At 47.5% G+C, this 15,199-nt stretch overlaps 1 protein-coding gene across 1 annotated transcript in view; it reads left to right on the top strand.

Annotated features, from left to right (window-relative positions):
- Positions 1 to 15,199, top strand: part of LOC121581828 (tyrosine-protein kinase receptor Tie-2-like) — a 68,556-nt gene that overhangs the window by 32,587 nt on the left and 20,770 nt on the right. The window contains exons 8-15 of the mRNA XM_041897190.2: positions 6,867 to 6,992; positions 7,174 to 7,319; positions 7,582 to 7,726; positions 7,915 to 8,073; positions 9,222 to 9,356; positions 11,380 to 11,492; positions 14,102 to 14,183; positions 14,914 to 15,012. Of these exons, the coding sequence (XP_041753124.2) occupies positions 6,867 to 6,992; positions 7,174 to 7,319; positions 7,582 to 7,726; positions 7,915 to 8,073; positions 9,222 to 9,356; positions 11,380 to 11,492; positions 14,102 to 14,183; positions 14,914 to 15,012 (1,005 nt within the window). The remainder of the gene's footprint in view (positions 1 to 6,866; positions 6,993 to 7,173; positions 7,320 to 7,581; positions 7,727 to 7,914; positions 8,074 to 9,221; positions 9,357 to 11,379; positions 11,493 to 14,101; positions 14,184 to 14,913; positions 15,013 to 15,199) is intronic.

Below are 15,199 nucleotides of genomic sequence, written 5' to 3'. Positions count from 1 at the left end.
GTATTGTATCGTATTGTATCATATTGTATTGTATCGTATTGTATTGTATTGTATTGTATCGTATCGTATTGTATTGTATCATATGATATCGTATTGTATCATATTGTATCGTATTGTATATTATTGTATCATATCGTATTGTATTGTATCGTATTGTATCATATTGTATTATAATGTATCGTATTGTATCGTATCGTATTGTATCATATAGTCACTAGCCCATTCAAGCTTAACATCCTTGTCATTTATCGCCCTCCAGGTTCCCTTGGAGAGTTCATCAATGAGCTTGACGCCTTGATAAGTTCCTTTCCTGAGGATGGCTCACCCCTCACAGTTCTGGGTGACTTTAACCTCCCTACGTCTGCCTTTGACTCATTTCTCTCTGCCTCCTTCTTTCCACTCCTTTCCTCTTTTGACCTCACCCTCACACCGTCCCCCCCTACTCACAAGGCAGGCAATACGCTTGACCTCATCTTTACTAGATGCTGTTCTTCTACTAATCTCACTGCAACTCCCCTCCATGTCTCCGACCACTACTTCGTATCCTTTTCTCTCTCGCTCTCCTCCAACACTACTCACTCTGCCCCTACTCAGATGGTAATGTGCCGTCGCAACCTTCGCTCTCTCTCTCCCGCTACTCTCTCCTCTTCCATCCTATCATCTCTTCCCTCTGCTAAATCCTTCTCCCTCCAATCTCCTGATTCTGCCTCCTCAACCCTCCTCTCCTCCCTTTCTGCATCCTTTGACTCTCTATGTCCCCTATCCTCCCGGCCGGCTCGGTCCTCCCCTCCTGCTCCGTGGCTTGACGACTCATTGCGAGCTCACAGAACAGGGCTCCGGGCAGCCGAGCGGAAATGGAAGAAAACTAGACTCCCTGCGGACCTGGCATCTTTCCACTCCCTCCTCTCTACATTCTCTTCCTCTGTTTCCGCTGCTAAAGCCACTTTCTACCACTCTTTGCCACCTTCTCCTCCCTGCTGAATCCTCCTCCTCCCCCTCCCTCCTCCCTCTCTGTGGATGACTTCGTCAACTATTTTGAAAAGAAGGTTGACGACATCCGATCCTCATTTATTAAGTCAATTGACACCGCTGGTCCTGCTCACACTGCCCTACCCTATGCTTTGACTTCTTTCTCCTCTCTCTCTCCAGATGAAATCTTGCGACTTGTGACGGCCGGCCGCCCAACAACCTGCCCGCTTGACCCTATCCCCTCCTCTCTTCTCCAGACCATTTCCGGAGACCTTCTCCCTAACCTCACCTCGCTCATCAATTCATCCTTGTCCGTTGGCTATGTCCCTTCCATCTTCAAGAAAGCGAGAGTTGCACCCCTCCTCAAAAAACCTACACTCGATCCCTCCGATGTCAACAACTACAGACCAGTATCCCTTCTTTCTTTTCTCTCCAAAACTCTTGAGCGTGCCGTCTATAGCCAACTCTCCTGCTATCTCTCTCAGAATGACCTTCTTGATCCAAACCAGTCAGGTTTCAAGACTGGTCATTCAACTGAGACTGCTCTTCTCTGTGTCACAGAGGCTCTCCACACTGCTAAAGCTAACTCTCTCTCCTCTGCTCTCATCCTTCTAGACCTATCTGCTGCCTTTGATACTGTGAACCATCAGATCCTCCTCTCCACCCTCTCCACCCTCTCCAAGTTGGGCATCTCCGGCGCGGCTCACTCTTGGATTGCGTCCTACCTGACAGGTCGCTCCTACCAGGTGGCGTGCTCTCACCACTGGTGTCCCCCAGGGCTCAGTTCTAGGCCCTCTCCTATTCTCTCTATACACCAAGTCACTTGGCTCTGTCATATCCTCACATGGTCTCTCCTATCATTGCTACGCAGACGACACACAATTAATCTTCTCCTTTCCCCCTTCTGATAACCAGGTGGCGAATCGCATCTCTGCATGTCTGGCAGACATATCAGTGTGGATGTCGGATCACCACCTCAAGCTGAACCTCGGCAAGACGGAGCTGCTCATCCTCCCGGGGAAGGACTGCCCGCTCCATGATCTTGCCATCACAGTTGACAACTCCGTTGTGTCCTCCTCCCAGAGTGCAAAGAACCTTGGCGTGACCCTGGACAACACCCTGTCGTTCTCCGCTAACATCAAAGCGGTGACCCGATCCTGTAGGTTCATGCTCTACAACATTCGCAGAGTACAACCCTACCTTACACAGAAAGCGGCACAGGTCCTAATCCAGGCACTTGTCATCTCCCGTCTGGATTACTGCAACTCGCTGTTGGCTGGGCTCCCTGCCTGTGCCATTAAACCCCTACAACTCATCCAGAACGCTGCAGCCCGTCTGGTGTTCAACCTTCCCAAGTTCTCTCACGTCATCCCGCTCCTCCGCACACTCCACTGGCTTCCAGTTGAAGCTCGCATCTGCTACAAGACCATGGTGCTTGCCTACGGAGCTGTGAGGGGAACGGCACCTCCTTACCTTCAGGCTCTGATCAGTCCCTACACCCAAACGAGGGCATTGTGTTTCTTCCACCTCTGGCCTGCTGGTCCCCCTACCTCTGAGGAAGCACAGTTCCCACTCAGCCCAGTCAAAGCTATTCGCTGCTCTGGCACCCCAATGGTGGAACAAGCTCCCTCACGACACCAGGACAGCGGAGTCACTCACCACCTTCCGGAGACACTTGAAACCCTACCTCTGTAAGGAATACCTGGGATAGTATAAAAGTAATCCTTCTACCCCCCCCCTACCCCACCCCCACAAAAAAAATAATAATAATAATAACAATAATAATAATAAAAAAAAAACATTATAATAAGAATTAAAAAAAATATATATATAAAAAATACAAAAAAATATATATATATTTACAAAATATATATATAAAAAAAATTATATATATATTTATATAAAACAAATGAAAATTAAAAATATACTCAAAAATAAAAAAATATTGAAAAATAACACAAAAAAAATTGTAAAGTGGTTGTCCCACTGGCTATCACAAGGTGAATGCACCAATTTGTAAGTCGCTCTGGATAAGAGCATCTGCTAAATGATGTAAATGTAATGTAAATGTAAATGTATATTGTATCGTATCGTATTGTATCGTATGGTATTGTATTTTATTGTATTGTATCATAATGTATTGTATTGTATTGTATTGTATCGTATCATATTATATTGTATCATATTGTATCGTATTGTATCGTATTGTATTGTATCGTATTGTATCGTATTGTATTGTATTGTATCGTATTGTATTGTATTATATTGTATCATATTATATTGTATCATATTGTATCGTATTGTATCGTATTATATTGTATTGTATCGTATCATATTGTATTGTATTGTATCGTATTGTATTGTATTGTATCGTATTGTATTGTATCATATCGTATTGTATGGTATTGTATTGTATCGTATTGTATTGTATCATATTGTATTGTATAATTGTATCGTATTGTATTGTATCATATCGTATTGTATCCTATTGTATTGTATTGTATTGTATTGTATCGTATTGTATTGTATTTTATACAGCGGGTGGTTTGGGATTCCCATTGTTACAGCCTCTCCTGCCAGTGATATATGAGACAGGATGCACACGGCCACGTTCAGATAGAGTGGCATCGTTTACGTCGTTACCTAGCAACGCACTACCACTCCAATTATAACAACTACTAGTCTTAGCACCTCTAACTCGTCATGGATGATTTTAAAGTCACTTTTGATTTGTTTCATCCACTAAGATGGGAAAATTCTCAGGAGTTTCTAAGCCACCGCAAGGACTGCTAAAGGAGACCGATATGGAATCAGCAGCTCCGCTGGACTGCGGGCCGGTCTAAACGGAGACCGATATGGAATCAGCAGCTTCGCTGGACTGCGGGCCGGTCTAAACGGAGACCGATATGGAATCAGCAGCTCCGCTGGACTGCGGGCCGGTCTAAACGGAGACCGATATGGAATCAGCAGCTCCGCTGGACTGCGGGCGGTCTAAACGGAGACCGATATGGAATCAGCAGCTTCGGCTGGACTGCGGGCGGTCTAAACGGAGACCGATATGGAATCAGCAGCTCCGCTGGACTGCGGGCGGGTCTAAACGGAGACCGATATGGAATCAGCAGCTCCGCTGGACTGCGGGCCGGTCTAAACGGAGACCGATATGGAATCAGCAGCTCCGCTGGACTGCGGGCCGGTCTAAACGGAGACCGATATGGAATCAGCAGCTTCGCTGGACTGCGGGCGGGTCTAAACGGAGACCGATATGGAATCAGCAGCTCCGCTGGACTGCGGGCGGTCTAAACGGAGACCGATATGGAATCAGCAGCTCCGCTGAACTGCGGGCGGTCTAAACGGAGACCGATATGGAATCAGCAGCTTCAGCTGGACTGCGGGCGGTCCCAAACGGAGACCGATATGGAATCAGCAGCTCCGCTGGACTGCGGGCGGTCTAAACGGAGACCGATATGGAATCAGCAGCTTAGCTGGACTGCGGGCGGTCTAAACGGAGACCGATATGGAATCAGCAGCTCCGCTGGACTGCGGGCCGGTCTAAACGGAGACCGATATGGAATCAGCAGCTCCGCTGGACTGCGGGCGGTCTAAACCGGAGACCGATATGGAATCAGCAGCTCCGCTGGACTGCGGGCCGGTCTAAACGGAGAACGATATGGAATCAGCAGCTCCGGCTGGACTGCGGGCGGTCTAAACGGAGACCGATATGGAATCAGCAGCTCCGCTGGACTGCGGGCCGGTCTAAACGGAGACCGATATGGAATCAGCAGCTCCGCTGGACTGCGGGCCGGTCTAAATCGGAGACCGATATGGAATCAGCAGCTCCGCTGGACTGCGGGCCGGTCTAAACGGAGACCGATATGGAATCAGCAGCTCCGGCTGGACTGCGGGCCGGTCTAAACGGAGACCGATATGGAATCAGCAGCTTCGGCTGGACTGCGGGCGGTCTAAACGGAGACCGATATGGAATCAGCAGCTCCGCTGGACTGCGGGCCGGTCTAAACGGAGACCGATATGGAATCAGCAGCTCCGCTGGACTGCGGGCCGGTCTAAACGGAGACCGATATGGAATCAGCAGCTCCGCTGGACTGCGGGCGGTCTAAACGGAGACCGATATGGAATCAGCAGCTCCGCTGGACTGCGGGCCGGTCTAAACGGAGACCGATATGGAATCAGCAGCTCCGCTGGACTGCGGGCCGGTCTAACGGAGACCGATATGGAATCAGCAGCTCCGCTGGACTGCGGGCCGGTCTAAACGGAGACCGATATGGAATCAGCAGCTCCGGCTGGACTGCGGGCGGTCTAAACGGAGACCGATATGGAATCAGCAGCTCCGCTGGACTGCGGGCGGTCTAAACGGAGACCGATATGGAATCAGCAGCTCCGCTGGACTGCGGGCCGTCTAAACGGAGACCGATATGGAATCAGCAGCTCCGCTGGACTGCGGGCCGGTCTAAACGGAGACCGATATGGAATCAGCAGCTCCGCTGGACTGCGGGCCGGTCTAAACGGAGACCGATATGGAATCAGCAGCTCCGCTGGACTGCGGGCCGGTCTAAACGGAGACCGATATGGAATCAGCAGCTCCGCTGGACTGCAGGCGGGTCTAAACCGCCACTTAAATGAGCCCACTGAGCCGGTCTTGGTGCCTGATGAGAGATATTGAGTTCCTGAACTCAGACAATGTGTTTGCTGGTATCATAATACAGCTGAGAAGGGAGCGCAGGGACGGGAAAAACATGAGGAGATGGAGTAACATCCTAACAGCTGGGTGCGACAACAGTTGTTCCTGAGAAACGGCACCCAGCTGCGCTTGGGACCCCGGGATTGAATGTATCATAAATAAATAGCTGTCGATGCTGTGACCATCTGGCAAAATGTGTCATTGTGGTTTCTGATCTGCTGTATCAATGTCTTTGCTACAATGTTTCAGCTCTGTTTTCAGATCCATGGACAGCACCCCTATGTCATGTTTTCCATCTGTCATTCAATTTTCCTATGCATAGACGTGCGCTGTGTTCAGAACCATGGACCAGCGTCTCTAGAAACCAAGGTTCTGGAACCATCAACCATCCCTTTGCTTTACATGGCAGTCAATGTGACTAGACCTAACGACCAGAGAGCACCTAACATGTCACCAGTGTTAGTGAATGTAGCATCACGTTTTGTTGAAAAATGGATGGTTTGGGAAAGAATATAGCTTTTTAATGCTGGTAACCCGTTGTATAAAAGCAATAATACACTGGAGTCCATGTGTCATGACATTTGTATCATGGCTGTGGTGGTCTGCTTGGCTTCACCTCGTGGCCATGACCAAGTCACAGCCATGTAACACATGCCATAACACATGGCCTCTCATGTATTATTGCTTAAGTATCGTATCGTATCGTATTGTATTTTATCCTATTGTATCATATTGTAAAGTATCGTATTGTATCGTATTGTATCCTATTGTATTGTATCCTATTGTATTGTATCCTATTGTATTTTATCCTATTGTATCATATTGTAAAGTATTGTATTGTATCCTATTGTATTGTATTGTATCCTATTGTATTGTATTGTATCCTATTGTATTGTATCCTATTGTATTCTTTGTATTGTATCCTATTGTATTGTATCCTATTGTATCCTATTGTATTGTATCCTATTGTATCCTATTGTATTGTATCCTATTGTAAACAGATTCCCTTCGGGGCAATAAAGGTTTTCAATCAATCAATTCTAATTGTATCATATTGTATCGTATTGTATTGTATCGTATTGTATTGTATCGGATTCTAATGTATTGTATTGTATGGTATCATATTGTACTGTATGGTATCTGATTGGTCAATGGCTGGACCATCAGTTATAGATCTATTGTCTTCTCCCTGTGTCTCCAGCGTGTCCTCCAGGGTTCTATGGAGCTGGCTGCAAACTGAAGTGTGAGTGTGGGGACAAGGGAAAGTGTGACCGCTTCCGTGGCTGTGTGTGTGAGGGACGACACGGTGCTCACTGTGAAAGAGAAGGTAAAAGGTTTTAAAACATTGTAACTTTAGCTCTATAAACTCTCCCACTATCCTTAAAGTTGATTGATTTGATTGATTGATTGATTGATTGATGGATTGAATGAATGAATTAATGATTGATTGTTGTTGTTGTTGCTGATGATGATGATGATGATCTTGTTGATGATGATGTTGCCTATAGACAGGGCGCCTGTTGTGGTCAGTAACCTGATCGATACAGAGTTGAACGCTGGGATTCACCACCTCGTCAACTGTAGCGCCACGGGCCAACCAGCACCATTACATGGAGAGATCATCCTACTCAAACCAGACAAAACCAGAATATATGTAAGTGGTAGCCTGGTCCCAGATCTGTTTGTGCTGTCTTGCCAACTCCTACGGTCATTGTCACACCCAGGCTATGTAAGTGGAACACAAATTATTTAATTTTTTTGTATAGATGTGTATCCTTAAGTAGATGGAAGTTAATTTGATGATGAAAAATCATTAGGATTAGCTATGATCAGCATACACACTCACAATCACCATTATTAGCAATCACTGCATTAGCCATTTCTTCTAATCAAATGCTTGATTTATATTTTCCTAGGCTTTTGACACTGATACGGTGGATGACCAGACCACGTCTACGTTCAGGGTGGATAAGATCACTGAGCGAGATGCTGGTCGTTGGATCTGCCAGGTGAAAACTACAGCAGGGCAGGCAGAGAGAGAGTTCATGGTCATCGTCCAAGGTAAGAGTCAAAATCACTCAAATTTAGTCCCGTTTCCCAGACCCAGATTATACCTAGTCTTAGACTAAAGTACTTTCAATGGATAATCTCCATTGAGAATGATTGATCTGGGTCTGGGAAACCAGTGCTGGTTAGTACCTTCTCCATAGCTATTCTGTGGATGTGGATCAGTTGCTTTCTCTCTTCAGTCCCTCCAAAGCCCCAGAACCCTCCCGTGTTGAACGGTAGTGGTCCGCATCACCTGGTTGTGTTGGTCAATAAGGAGCCGTACACAGGAGACGGACCGGTGACCTCTGTCAAGGTCATCTACAAGCAGGTCAATACCTCTGTATGGAAGACCGTTGAAGGTACTGTCCACCCACAGACATTAACTCTTATCTGCACTGTCCACCCACAGACATGAACTCTTACCTGCACTGTACACTCTTACCTGCTCGATGAAAGAACCATCCAATGCATAAGTCATCTGAAATATTTCTACTAGAATTAGAAAACAGCATACATTTCGTTTTTTCCACATTAAGTACCAATTGTTATTATAAAAATAAATAATTGTTGTTGTCATTTTTACCCTACTTTTTCTCACCAACTTCGTGATTACGATCTTGTCTCATCGCTGCAAGTCCCCAACGGGCTCGGGAGAGGGAAGGTCGAGTCATGCGTCCTCCGAAACATGACCCGCCAAGCCGAGCTTCTTAACACCCGCTCGTTTAACCCGGAAGCCAGCCGCACCAATGTGTCGGAGGAAACACCGTTCAACTGTCGAACGAAGTCAGCCTGCAGGCGCCCGGCCCGCCACAAGGAGTCGCTAGAGCGTGATGAGCCAAGTAAAGCCCCACCCGGCCAAACCCTCCCTAACCCGGACGACGCTGGGCCAATTGTGCGCCGCCCTATGGGACTCCCAGTCACGGCCGGTTGTGGCACAGCCTGGGATCGAACCTCAGGCTGTAGTGACGCCACAACACTGCGATGCAGTGCCTTAGAACGCTGCGCCATTCAGGAGGCCTCAGAGTAGCCTTTTTGATCATAATGAATACGATTATATGGGCAGGGGGGACCTGAAGCACTCCGACTTTAAAGCACCCCTCTTGAATATGGGCCCTGGTCTCAAAGGGAGTATAATGATGTGCTAAATGATATCACATTCCTGTGAGCTTCAGTAAATGTTTCCTGAAACTTCATCCCACTAGTTGTTATCATGACTGTACTGAACAATTAGAATGATATCATCTCCCTGAGGGATGTTATTGTGTGTTGGAAACTAACATACTGCTTCCAGAAGGTCCTCTTCCACTTATGTGTTCTTCCAAGTATTACTTTCTTTGTACGTGTAGAAACCTTTGTCAACATCATCATATGGAGTCATTGATGCACGTGAGTGATGAGCCCCCCTCCCTCCCTCCCTCCCTCCCTCCCTCCCTCCATCCCTCCATCCCTCCCTCCCTCCCTCCTCCCTCCCTCCCTCCCTCCCTCCCTCCCTCCCTCTCCCTCTCAGTGGTTGGCCCGGTGGTGAAGCTAGAGAACCTGTCTCCTATGACCCAGTACACCACCTTTGTCCAGCTGAGTCGCCATGGCGCAGGAGGGGCGGGGTTTCCCGGGCCAGAGGCCAGCTTCTCCACACAGATGCTTGGTAAGAACTATAGAAGAACCAGAAGAACTATAGAATTAGAATGGATTGGTAAAAACCATATCATTAAAATGAACTAACACTGTAGTTCTGTGGTAAATACCACCCTAGTAACCACCCTAGTAACCACCCTAGTAACCCACCTCAGTAAGCCAGATGCTGGGTAAGAACCATCCCATTCTCTTTAAAATCCAACCTCAGGTGGACATCAGTAAGGGAATTTCCTCTGATCTGGACATTACAAATGACACATGGAGGCCTTACAGTAACCTGATTTACTGCTAGCCTCTGAGTTACAGTGCATTTGGAAAGTATTCAGACCCCTTGACTTTTTCCAGATTTTGTTACGTTTACAGCCTTATTCTAAAATGGATTAAATAAAACAATTTCCTAATCAATCTACACACAATACCCCATAATGACAAAAGGTTTGTAGAAATGTTTGCAAATGTATTAAAAATAAAAAACAGAAATGCCTACTTTACATAACTATTCATACACTTTGCTATGAGACTCGAAAATTGAGCTCAGGTGCATCCTGTTTCCATTGATGATCCTTGAGATGTTTCTACAACTTGATTGGAGTCCACCTGTGGTAAATTCAATTGATTGGACATGATTTGGAAAGGCACACACCTGTCTATATAAGGTCCCACAGTTGACAGTGCATGTCAGAGCAAAAACCAAGCCATGAGGTCAAAGGAATTGTCCATAGAGCTCCGAGACAGGATTGTGTCGAGGCACAGGTCTGGGGAAGGGTACCAAAACATTTCTGCAGCATTGAACGTCCCCAAGAACACAGTGGCCTCCATCTGTTTGGAACCACCAAAACTCTTCCTAGAGCTGGCCGCCCGGACAAACTGAGCAATTGGGGGAGAAGGGCCTTGGTCAGGGAAGTGACCAAGAACCCGATGGTCACTCAGACAGAGCTCCGGAATTCCTCTGTGGAGATGGGAGAACCTTCCAGAAGGACAACCATCTCTGCAGCACTCCACCAATCAGGCCTTTATGGTAGAGTGGCCAGACGGAAGCCACTCCTCAGTAAAAGGCACATGACAGCCTGCTTGGAGTTTGCCAAGAGGCACCTAAAGGACTCTCAGACCATGAGAAACAAGATTCTCTGGTCTGATGAAACCAAGATTGAACTCTTTGGCCTGAATGCCAAGTGTCACGTCCGGAGGAGACCTGGAACCATCCCTACGGTGATGCATGGTGGTGGCAGCATCATGCTGTTGGGATGTTTTTTCAGCGGCAGGGACTGGGAGACTAGTCAGGATAGAGGGAAAGATGAACGGAGCAAAGTACAGAGAGATCCTTGATGAAAACCTGCTCCAGAGCGCTCAGGACCTCAGACTGGGGTGAAGGTTCACCTTCCAACAGGACAACGACCCTAATCACGCAGCCAAGACAACGCAGGAGTGGCTTCGGGACAAGTCTCTGAATGTCCTTGAGTGGCCCAGCCAGAGCCCGGACTTGAACCCGATCGAACATCTCTGGAGAGACCTGAAAATAGCTGTGCAGCGACGCTCCCCATTCAACCTGACAGAGCTTGAGAGGATCTGCAGAGAAGAATGGGAGAAACTCCCCAAATACAGGTGTGCCAAGCTTGTAGCGTCATACCCAAGAAGATTTGAGGCTGTAATCGCTGCCAAAGGCGCTTCAACAAAGTATTCAGTAAAGGGTTTGAATACTTATTTAAATGTGATATTTCTGTTTTAATTATTTTATACATTTGCAAAAATAAAACCTGTTTTTGCTTTGTCATTATCGGGTATTGTGTGTAGATTTAAGAAGAAAAACATATTTTTAATCCCTTTTAGAATAAGGCTGTAACGTAACAAAATGTGGAAAAAGTCAAGGGGTCTGAATACTTTCCGAATAGCTAACCCCAGACAAGAATAGGCCCAAGGCATTTCACTACTAAATCAACTGACCTATGGCAGGATCCCAGTCTCTCCCTGACCTCAAGACTCTTTCTCTCCTTCTCCCTTACTCCCTCTCTCCCCTAACCCTCCCGCTCATCCAGATCACCCACTCCCCTCTGGGGTGAGGCTTGTCCCTGTATCCCAGACATCCCTGAGCCTGTCCTGGGACCGTGTCGTTGGGCCTGGGTCTCCCAAGGAAGACTGGACCTTCCAGGTAAGCGGCCCTCTGTGTCTGAGTTGTTTAGAGCATAGCTCTAGAAACACCAGGTTTGTGGGATCTATTCCTGGCTAGGGTCAGATACAACAACAATTATGTCACTCATTGTGTACTGTAAGTTCCTTTGGGAAAAAGTAGTAGTAACTTACTAAGTAGCTTTGTCCGATCCAGAACGGCCCATAGGGCAGGAGTCTATCTCCTGTTTCTGTAGAGTGAACCAGAACGGCCCATAGGGCAGGAGTCTACCTCCTGTTTCTGTAGAGTGATCCAGAACGGCCCATAGGGCAGGAGTCTACCTCCTGTTTCTGTAGAGTGATCCAGAACGGCCCATAGGGCAGGAGTCTATCTCCTGTTTCTGTAGAGTGATCCAGAACGGCCCATAGGGCAGGAGACTATCTCCTGTTTCTGTAGAGTGATCCAGAACGGCCCATAGGGCAGGAGTCTACCTCCTGTTTCTGTAGCGTGATCCAGAACGGCCCATAGGGCAGGAGACTATCTCCTGTTTCTGTAGAGTGATCCAGAACGGCCCATAGGGCAGGAGTCTATCTCCTGTTTCTGTAGCGTGATCCAGAACGGCCCATAGGGCAGGAGTCTATCTCCTGTTTCTGTAGCGTGATCCAGAACGGCCCATAGGGCAGGAGACTATCTCCTGTTTCTGTAGCGTGATCCAGAACGGCCCATAGGGCAGGAGTCTATCTCCTGTTTCTGTAGAGTGAACCAGAATGGCCCATAGGGCAGGAGTCTATCTCCTGTTTCTGTAGAGTGAAGCAGAACGGCCCATAGGGCAGGAGTCTATCTCCTGTTTCTGTAGAGTGATCCAGAACGGCCCATAGGGCAGGAGTCTATCTCCTGTTTCTGTAGAGTGAACCAGAACGGCCCATAGGGCAGGAGTCTATCTCCTGTTTCTGTAGAGTGAACCAGAACGGCCCATAGGGCAGGAGTCTATCTCCTGTTTCTGTAGCGTGAACCAGAATGGCCCACAGGGCAGGAGTCTACCTCCTGTTTCTGTAGAGTGATCCAGAACGGCCCATAGGGTAGGAGTCTATCTCCTGTTTCTGTAGCGTGAACCAGAACGGCCCACAGGGCAGGAGTCTACCTCCTGTTTCTTTAGAGGGATCCAGAACGGCCCATAGGGCAGGAGTCTATCTCATGTTTCTGTAGAGTGATCCAGAACGGCCCATAGGGCAGGAGTCTATCTCCTGTTTCTGTAGAGTGATCCAGAACGGCCCATAGGGCAGGAGACTATCTCCTGTTTCTGTAGAGTGATCCAGAACGGCCCATAGGGCAGGAGACTATTTCCTGTTTCTGTAGAGTGATCCAGAACGGCCCATAGGGCAGGAGTCTACCTCCTGTTTCTGTAGAGTGATCCAGAACGGCCCATAGGGCAGAAGTCTATCTCCTGTTTCTGTAGAGTGATCCAGAACGGCCCATAGGGCAGGAGTCTATCTCCTGTTTCTGTAGAGTGAACCAGAACGGCCCATAGGGCAGGAGTCTATCTCCTGTTTCTGTGGAGTGAACCAGAACGGCCCATAGGGCAGGAGTCTATCTCCTGTTTCTGTAGAGTGAAGCAGAACGGCCCATAGGGCAGGAGTCTATCTCCTGTTTCTGTAGAGTGATCCAGAACGGCCCATAGGGCAGGAGTCTATCTCCTGTTTCTGTAGAGTGAACCAGAACGGCCCATAGGGCAGGAGTCTATCTCCTGTTTCTGTAGAGTGAAGCAGAACGGCCCATAGGGCAAGAGTCTATCTCCTGTTTCTGTAGAGTGATCCAGAACGGCCCATAGGGCAGGAGTCTATCTCCTGTTTCTGTAGAGTGATCCAGAACGGCCCATAGGGCAGGAGTCTATCTCCTGTTTCTGTAGAGTGATCCAGAACGGCCCATAGGGCAGGAGTCTATCTCCTGTTTCTGTAGAGTGATCCAGAACGGCCCATAGGGCAGGAGTCTATCTCCTGTTTCTGTAGAGTGAACCAGAACGGCCCATAGGGCAGGAGTCTATCTCCTGTTTCTGTAGAGTGATCCAGAACGGCCCATAGGGCAGGAGACTATCTCCTGTTTCTGTAGCGTGATCCAGAACGGCCCATAGGGCAGGAGTCTATCTCCTGTTTCTGTAGAGTGAAGCAGAACGGCCCATAGGGCAGGAGACTATCTCCTGTTTCTGTAGAGTGATCCAGAACGGCCCATAGGGCAGGAGTCTATCTCCTGTTTCTGTAGAGTGATCCAGAACGGCCCATAGGGCAGGAGTCTATCTCCTGTTTCTGTAGAGTGATCCAGAACGGCCCATAGGGCAGGAGTCTACCTCCTGTTTCTGTAGAGTGATCCAGAACGGCCCATAGGGCAGGAGTCTACCTCCTGTTTCTGTAGAGTGATCCAGAACGGCCCATAGGGCAGGAGTCTACCTCCTGTTTCTGTAGAGTGATCCAGAACGGCCCATAGGGCAGGAGTCTACCTCCTGTTTCTGTAGAGTGATCCAGAACGGCCCATAGGGCAGGAGTCTACCTCCTGTTTCTGTAGAGTGATCCAGAACGGCCCATAGGGCAGGATGCTAGTCTATCGCAGGGCTTCGGATAAAGGCTTCTGCTAAATATGATTTATTATTACGTTCTCAGGTGGAGTGTGTTCAGAGATCTGACTCTGGGAACGTGAAGATCTACCAGCTCCCTTCCAACTTGACGGGCATCCAGCTGATAGGTGAGGAGGACTGAACAGATATACTGTACGCTAATATTGTCATGAATTTACTGTACTGATTTAGTGTACGCCGGGGTTCCCCCCATGTCTTCCGAGCAAAAAATAATAATAAATACATTTATTTTTTATTTTTTATAGTTGGACATAAGACTGTAAAAACACAAGGAAATCAGCTCCAATTATTTTAATTTAAGAAATCTGTTCCCAAGTATTCCCACGTATAGTAGAGACATGTGATCGTATACAAATGTAAGCAAGGTTTGAAATTATTATGTTTTTGTCAAAGATTATATCTGTTTGGGCTTCTTGCGGTCAATTTGCAGTCTACAAATTATTTGTAATTATGTTCCAGCCCCCAGACCATCTGCTCAACAACAAATCGGCCCGCGGCTGAATCTAGTTGATGATCCCTAATATTGTCATGAATTTACTGCACTGACATAGTGTACACTAATATTATCATGAATTTCCATGGAAATCAAAGTATTGTATTGTGTTGTATTGTATCGTATCGTATCTGGTTGGTCACTGGCTAATCTCGGTAAACCCAGAACAAAAATCTCATGTAATTTGGTCAGATTTAAGTAGTTTAACCACAAGACATTACTCACTGGCTGGAGTACAATTTAGAATAATGGTGATTGCCTAGCTTATTGCTGGACTGTACAGTGATTTGGTAGGCATCATGTTTTTAGGACAGTAATGTAATGGGTTTGTTGTTTTCTGCCAGAGCTGAAGCCCAGACACAAGTATGAGTGCAGGGTGAGGATGATAACGGTGTCGGTGGGACAGCACAGCCTGCCTGTCTCTGCATGGACACTCAGCCACGGTAAGACCTGGGAGGGCAGTAGCTGGGGAACACTTAACTCTGTTCTCTTACACTGTATATACAGCAGTATGTGGACACCCCTTCAAATTAGTGGATTCTATTTCAGCCACACACGTTGCTGGCAGGTGTATAAAATCGAGCGCACAGCCATGCAATCTCCATAGACAAACATTGGCAGTAGAAGGGC

This window comes from Coregonus clupeaformis, chromosome 15 (genome assembly GCF_020615455.1).
Source record: "Coregonus clupeaformis isolate EN_2021a chromosome 15, ASM2061545v1, whole genome shotgun sequence".
Taxonomy (NCBI): domain Eukaryota; kingdom Metazoa; phylum Chordata; class Actinopteri; order Salmoniformes; family Salmonidae; genus Coregonus; species Coregonus clupeaformis.
This window is presented reverse-complemented; position numbering and strand designations above follow the sequence as displayed.